General features: G+C 42.4%; 1 protein-coding gene across 1 annotated transcript in view; it reads right to left on the bottom strand.

Moving 5' to 3' along the window:
* Positions 1 to 1,673: 1,673 nt before the first annotated feature.
* The window catches only part of Grem1 (gremlin 1, DAN family BMP antagonist), an 11,460-nt gene continuing 4,985 nt past the window's right edge, over positions 1,674 to 8,148 (bottom strand). The window contains exon 2 of the mRNA XM_004643123.2: positions 1,674 to 4,064. Coding sequence (XP_004643180.1) covers positions 3,509 to 4,063 — 555 coding nt within the window. The 5' untranslated portion in view covers position 4,064 and the 3' untranslated portion in view covers positions 1,674 to 3,508. The remainder of the gene's footprint in view (positions 4,065 to 8,148) is intronic.

The raw sequence follows: 8,148 nt of genomic DNA, 5'->3' as shown, positions 1-8,148 counted from the left end.
CTTCCCTTCCCACAAGATAAAGCAGAAACATGCATCAAGAAGAGGCTTAATTTATTGGTAACTCTTTGGCAAAAGGTTATACAAATGTTATTGGGGTGAAATTAAATTGTAGTTACAGATTCATAAAACTTTATGCCAAATTAGCTTTTATGAACTATTAAATCCCCATTCACCCTTGTACACAATAAGGTATTTAGATCATAGTGTATATAATCTTTTGTTCTTTTTAAATGATTAAAGCAAACATAACATACAATGCAGATGATATTAAATATCTTGTGGAATGACAAATGAATAGAACTACTTTCACTTGTAAGCATCAACTGGTCATGTAGCAAAGTCTGTCCGTGCGTTTTTCACTTTCCTTTTCCTCCTTACGGGACTCTATTGATGAACTGTCCACCATCATCTGCTCTCGTACACACCATAAGTCTCCCAAACAACACTTAAAGTCTCTCTGAGTATTGCTTTAAAATGTGGACTCTAAGGAACATTCAATTAAAAGAAACAAATGCTCAGTTCTTCCCTCTAGCACATCTCTGTGTGTGTCGCGACTGTGATTCCTTCTGACCTGACCAAAGTCTCCAGCGAGATACAACGTGCCAGCTTCTTCTTTGTCCACTTCAGAAGAAGTAATATATAGGAAGAAAAAAATGCTTGAAATCACAGTGACCAAAAGATTCGAATCAATAATTACATTAAATAACCATAATTTTGTTTAACTATTCACATTCCACACAGTGGAAATTATCCTTTCCTCCAGATTTTTCATTACAACTTTTAACTTTGAATCACTACAGTAACAAAAGATGACTTACAGATTACAGGATGTGTTTTTCTCTTTTAATGCCAAGCACAAAGTGTACATCCTAGAATTAATATTGGGTATTTGGCCTTATTTTAATAGGTAAGGACAAGATTGCATGTATCTTGCCATTAACAAATTCTACTGTAACAATGAAAAAATACACCTTCTATTACCTCATCAGTGACTCCAGTAAAGGAAGCAACAGTGTGGCATTTTCAATCGAAGTCCCAAGACACACCACACCTGCTCTAGCCTTAAAATAGGCATAGTAAGAAAGCAGACATTTCTCTCTTTGGCTGGTGCTGTGCTTTTGGGATTTTTATGCTACTGATTATTCCGGTGAAGTTAATTTTGTAGCAATTCTCTACCCTGCGGCTGACTCTGACTTAATGCACAGCCATCGTACAAGCTCCTAAGAGCACATTGCTCCTGCCAGCTTCCACCACCGCTCTTTAACAAAGCTGCACACTGGTGGCAGAATTAAAAGAAGACAAACTCAATGTTGGATGATTCTGAACATCATTTTTCTTCTCTGGTGTGGTTTTTATTTTTTCAGCTTCTCCTTTCTTCCTCTCTCCCCTACCCTCAAAATTCTGGCTTCACATTTGCATGCTTAATTAAATCCATCCTGTGCTTTGTTGCTGGAGGGTGTGGGTGATACAAAGATTCAGGGCAGCGTCATACAGTGTATACACAATGCACAGCCTGTGTGTTTCACAACTCACCTATAGAATCATCAGTAGTGAATTTCAAAGTTTTTAAAAGAGATTCATTGTGGGGGGCTTGTGGGTTAGCTCACTTGTTTAAACTCCTGCTTGGGCAAACTCAGTCAGGCACAGGGAACCGCGATTTGATCCACCCTTAAGGCAGCAGGAGCCAGCCAAAAAAAAAAAAAAAAAAAAGAATCCTCCTAAAAGAGACCCATTTGGGGGGTGTTCAAGATAACTTCTGTCTTAAGCATGGTTCCTGTTTAGTTGTCAGTGAGAGAGCACTAGACCAAAACAAAAACAAAAAGAAAAATAGTAATTGCAATGGTTCTTTGAACGCTGGAGCCTTGATGGGCGAATGAGGTCTAGATCTGGGGCATTTGTTTTCCCAGTGACCCATGACTTGGCTAGTGAAGCTGAGAAGATGAAGACAAAAAGAGTGTTTGAAGCATTTACATATAGAGCCTCAGGTTTGAAGAGATGGTTCAGCCAAATCCAGAGTGCAATAAGGCTCACTCACCCTGCACTTTGGCCATTAGATCAGTTCTAAGGAAGGACAGCAAGCAGCCCAAGTTTAATCAAAGGACAGCACCTCCAGTCTGCATGGATTAGGTGCAATGTCACTTGGATTCCCTGGGATGAATTTGGACAGCTGACACACCCAATGCTCTGTGTTCTCAATAGGATTTCCCTGCAGACCCTCAAAGAGCAAAGGGAGAAAGGGAAATCACATCTTCATATCTTATTCCAGATTTTAAGAGACAGCCACTATTTAGTGAGATGGAATCCTCACTACTTCCTAACTCTCTCTTTCCTCAGGATTAGTCAAGCAATAGCTAAAACAAAATGACCCAAATCAACTTCTAGCTAGAATAGGTCAGATGAACCTCTCCCCTCAGACTAGCCTTTACTGTCAGGTACACTCAGCAAAAATGTTTTATGATACATGGTTGTGGCTCTCAGAAGGGTTATGCAGAAATAATGAACTGAGAATATGGTGATTATAACCAAGAAAAAAGAAAGATACTAGGATCTCAGTTCATGAGGTTCTTGTTTCTTTATCTCTGTGTAGAGGAGGAGCTCTTTTGGTTTATTCATTACTTGGGTCTAAAAATAAGAGTGGTCAATGTTTAAGTTTTAATATTAGTGTTGGATGACAGTTCCTTTCAAGGGATCAGGGACAGCTAAATTCAGTGACTTGGAGCAACTTGGTCTACTCACTTGGGTTCTCTTAAATATCAGGCAGAGCCTTTCACTGAAGCGTGGGACCACCATGCTTTGCAGTCGCCTCACAATTCTCGGAATCCTCCCCACTCAATTTTCCTGTTCCTCAATTGAGTCAGACACAGCCATTGTCCCACATCTGTCTTGCTTGTCCCTCATCACATCTCAGCCCCCATTCCCAGCATAGAGGGTCACCATAAAAAGGAAACATCACATCCACAGTCAAGTAAATTAGTGTAGGAACTCCAGGAGAATTGGGATGAGACAGAATGACCACTGAGAACCTGAGGATGGACCATGGGAGGAAAGACGAAGGGAGAAAGTGGGCACAAATTAGAGTTTCTGAATTGAATGCAGCAGGAACTCAGGTCCCTTGCCCTCTGAGTGGCCTGTGCTATTGACATTCATTCTGAAAGAAAATCCTGTCCCCAGGAGGGCACAGGAAAGACAAGAACAGATCCAACCACAGCCCTGCCCCTGTGTGTGTGGACAGGGTCACTGTGGGTATTTCCACCCTCCTGCTGTGAAGCAAAGTATAACAGAGTGCCCTCTCTTAGAGACTATGTCCTCTGATGTCTGAAGACACCCATACACACGCATGCATGCACACAGGCACACACATACACGACTATGCACAATCAGACTGCTGCCATGAGGCAGCTGCTGGTTCTTCTGGCTTCTAGGTTTAAGCAGAGTAGGAATCAGGGTGTTTGGGTCTGGCTCTAGGCTGCCCTGAGCTGTATTCCCAGGACAAGGTGGGTGTGTTCCTTTAATCCAAATCGATAGATATGCAGCGGCACTGCTTCACGCGTGTGACCCTCTTCTTCTTGCTGGGAGGCTGCAGTTCCGGGCAACTGAGTGTGACCATCATGGTGGTGAATTTCTTGGGTTTGCAGAAGGAGCAGGACTGAAAGGAGCCCTCCTCTTTCCGAATGTGCCTGGGGATGTAGAAGGAGTTGCACTGGCCGTAGCAGAAGCGGTTGATGATGGTGCGGCTGTTGCAGCCCTCCTCGTGGATGGTCTGCTTCAGTGGCTGCGTCTTGCACCAGTCTCGCTTTAGGTATTTACGTTCAGTGACATGCAGGGCCTCCTGGCTGGACTCCAGCACCTCCTCTCCAGGCATGGCTGTGCCCCTTCCTTGGCCTCGCCCCCGGTTTCTGGAGCCGGGCTGCTGAGGTGACTGAGTCTGCTCCGAGTCGTTGTGCTGGGCCTTGTCTGGAGGGGGGATGGCCCCTTGGGACCCTTTCTTTTTCCCTTCAGTAGCTGGCAGCAGGGTCCCCAAGAGGAGAAGAAGGGCTCCCACAGTGTAGGCGGTGCGGCTCATACTGAAGAAGGGAAGCAGAGAAGGGGAGAGAGGAAAACCAAACAGTGAGTGAAGTAAAGCATTTGATGAGGAGCTTAGTTAAACACTTTATGTAAAGTATCCCCTGATATCTCACAGTGCCTCTAGGAATTATTTTCCTTATCCTTCCAGCCTTAAGGTGTGAATAATCCCAAGATCATACCACAAAGTAGCCAAGAATTTTTGTTCATTCTGGTACTGAAGATTAAATCTAGGGTCTTCCTACTAAGTGACATCCATAACCTTGATTGATTGATTGATTGATTGATTGATTGATTCATTCATTCATTCATTCATTCATTCATTCATTCATTCATTGAGACAAGATTTCACTAAGTTGCTAGACTGATCAGGCTGGCCTGGAATTTGCAGTCCTTCTGCCTCAGTTTCTCAGAGCACTGGCGGTACAAGTACGTGCCACTGTGTGCACCAGTAGCCCAAATGAGACCCAGCCAGGACCTGTACATGGACTCTCATTAGAATATTTTGCCAAGCTTCTGACACTAACTATACCAGACTTTGCATTATGATCAAAAATGTATTTCTGGGCTGGCAAGATAGCTCAGTGGACTAAATGCCTGCTTTAGCAAGCACAGGGACCAGGGTTTGATCCCTGGCCCCACATGCTGCACTGGCACTGGCCCTGGGGTGCACTGAGCAGGCAACAGAGTCTGAGCATGGTGGTGCATGCCTGTAATCCCAGTGCTGGGGAGGATGAAAACAGGAGGATCACTATGAGTCCAAGCTGCATAGTGAGACCCTGTAACAAATACATAGAATGGAAAAAAAATGTATTCCTTCTTGAATTTGACAACATGAGATTTTCATTGTCACTATATACAGGAAAAAGAGATGTGTGAGGGAGACCAGAAAGCAGGAGTCAGAGGAAAAGATGTAACGGGAAGAGCAGTGGGAGCAGCACAGATGGAGTTTCTGGTTGTAGTCCTGGCACAATACCTTGCTATCTGACTTTGACAAAGTCGCTTTACTTCTTGATAAATGACTGTGCGTAAGTAAAGATACAATTACCCCCCCGGGGGGGGTAAGTTGGTGCAGATCAAATTTGATGTAAAAGTAAAAGCAATCTGAGAACTATGTATGCAGAAAAATTACCGATAGACCAAATGACCAGACCAGGCAGGTCAAATGACTCACATGATTCCTCAACGTCTCACTTATTCTTATCTTAAACTGAGCACATATATTCCGAACATCATCCTTTAAGCCATGCTATAGGCTTTTCTACTTTTTAAATGGTGAAACAGCATTCGCCTTAGTGATGTGTGTGTGTATGTTTCTATGTGTATGTCTATAAAATTTTAAAATCATCTGGTCCCAGCATGAGAGAAGATAAAGCAGAAGGATGGCGTAAGCTCAGGAGTTCAAGACCAGCTTGTGAAACAGAGATCCCACCTCAAATAAATAAACAAACAAATAAAATAAAGAAGAAAGGAAAGGAAAGGAAAAAGGCAAGCAAACAAATGAGCTGAAGTATGTGCAATAAGTATGTGCGAATAATTACAGTAATAAATGCCATAGGTATGTTGAATAAATTAACAACAATGAGTTACTGTGAGTGGATCTAGAGCTACATATGGCTCAAAAAGGGAAAGATCAGATGAAGGAAGACAAAAATAAATGATAAATACATTGATAAGGAAGTGAGAATACTGACATAAACCAACCAAGCACAGAGAGAGGGAGAGAAATGAATGGTGTGAACAAAGCCAGTCAAGGCCCAAGTGTTGAGAGAAGATAGGGCAGAGAGCAAAAGAAAAGCATGAGGGGAGACAGCAAAGGGCATTTTTAAAAGGGGCGTGCAAAACAATCTCCTGTGTGGCCTTCCAAGGCTCCACAGTGCAGATGCTCACCAGTGTGCTGCAAGAAGGCAGGCAGGCGGCCTGAAGCCAAATTTGGCTAGCAAAGCCATGGTGTTTCAGCCAGGAGGCCATGAGAAGTATTGCAACCAGGCAGGATTTCCCCCTCAATGAGGGCTGTTTCAAATTTACAGTCTCCCTCCCCAGGCCATCAAGACAAGCTGACCTGATTCTTGAGGCTTCTTCTGTCCCATTCCTACGGTTTTCTGGACCTAAGAACACAGCCATGAAGTACAGATTTTATCCAATCTCTCCTGAACACCAGTGTTAACTTCATAATTCTTGCTCAAGAAACTGGACAAACTAGTGTGATTATTAAGAGCCATCATCTTTCAAAGTCAAAAGGAGTGTACAATCTATGTTTTCTAATGGACAACCTCTGATGAGTATGACTATTCAACCTTCAGACTAATATCAGACTAAGACAATTAAGTTTTAGACAGCTGGGGAGATAGCTTGGTGGTCTACGCGCCTGCCTGGCAAATGCAAGGACCCAGGTTCGGTCCCTGGTACTGCATGCCATGCTGGCCCTGAAACCAGGCATGGTAGCACATGTGTATAACCCCAGCACTGGGGAGGCTGAGACAGGAGGATCACGGAATCTGAGCTGTGTAGCAAGACCCTGTACCAAAACATAAAAGTTTAAAAGAAAAAATGTTAATTAAGTTCTAAATTTAAAATAGTGAACTGTCACCATCCCTCCAACATTAGCCTGCTATTCGGGAGCAAGTCCAAACTGGAGTTGATAATGTGGCTCTTAGCTCCTGTTCCAACTCCCTGGCTTTCGTCAGTGTATGTTACAACATCCCCGTTCTTTAATCAGAGCCCTTTTGGCCACAACAACAACAAATTATTTCTTTGTTTTGTCTTTTTAAAATCACTTAAGAGAGAAGTCCAGTTATAAAACAACTGATTTTCTCCAAAGGCCAGAATAACTGGAGCCATGACTGTCCAGTCTCCTGGGCACAGATACTGTCCCTCTGAGCTGCGGTCATAGGTTTCTGCTATTTGTTCAATTCAGGACCAAGATCCAAAATGGAACTCATTCACTGGCTGTTTTCAAAGCAGCAGCACATGAGAGGGCCCTAGAGCTACTCCCACAATGCTTTTCTGCACCCACTGAGTTGGCCTGCAATCCAGTTCCCCACTCCCCAGACAAGACTCTAAGGGCCCATTGCACTGAGACTTCATGAAACTGCCTGGAGCTATACATCACCTACTTATAACAGGTTTGGTTCACTTTGTAAGGTCATCCCCTTCTACAAACACCTGTCCAGAAGGTATAATTCTATTTTTCTGGAATAATTTAGTAGCCTTTCTATCTTCCACTTCTTCTTTGTAGCATTTCCATATCTGTTATTTAATTACAATCCAGTCCTGAGCATTGACCACGGCTTATTCATCATCTTACTGCTAGGCACAGAGCAAGTGTTCATTAAAGTTTGTCAAGTGATTCTCTGAATGACACAGGTTTTACATACTTTTGGTTCATTTTACAATGCTCTCCTAAGAGTGATTTGCAATTCTTTTGGTTTCTGATCCTCAGTTTGGCAAAGTTTTCTAGCCTAAAGAGCTCCCTAATATTTGTCTATCTTGTTCTAGAAAGACTCCAGATATTCCCAACTTACTACCTAATTCACTATAGGACACCATGGAATTTATTTTCTAGTTGAAGTCATTGGATACATTATGGCACCAACCACAGAAAACAAAGCAGTTAATTCAAAATTAGTGAACTGTGGTTTTCAGCTTTAATTTGGGCAAACATCCTGTTTGCATGGGAGTGTATATACCCCATAAGCAAATGGGATTGACTGTGATAGACTGTTCTTTTATGCAGTTTTTTTTCTCCTCAAAATAAGATATATTACATGTGAAAGGGTTTTTTTTTTAATTTTTTAAAAGTCTATTCATAAAAAATATTTAGTGTTCATCATGAGGCTTTTGAGTAAACTTTATAGTTATTCAGAGAAAAGTAAAAACAAGCTTCAAGAATACCAAATCAAAAGGAAGTTCAGCTTCTTAGAAAACAGAAGTGTTCTTTCTCCTATAGAATATCCAGTATGCTTCTGGGTGTTCTCCTTGAGTAAGAATTAAGGGCTGAGAGTTGCAATTAGTCCTGAAACCAGGTTCCGTCAGGTCACTATGGGGCATTGCTCAGCCCTCTCCACCACAAAAGATTCTTCATTA

Source organism: Octodon degus, unplaced genomic scaffold (genome assembly GCF_000260255.1).
Source record: "Octodon degus isolate 3935 unplaced genomic scaffold, OctDeg1.0 scaffold00166, whole genome shotgun sequence".
Classification (NCBI taxonomy): domain Eukaryota; kingdom Metazoa; phylum Chordata; class Mammalia; order Rodentia; family Octodontidae; genus Octodon; species Octodon degus.
This window is presented reverse-complemented; position numbering and strand designations above follow the sequence as displayed.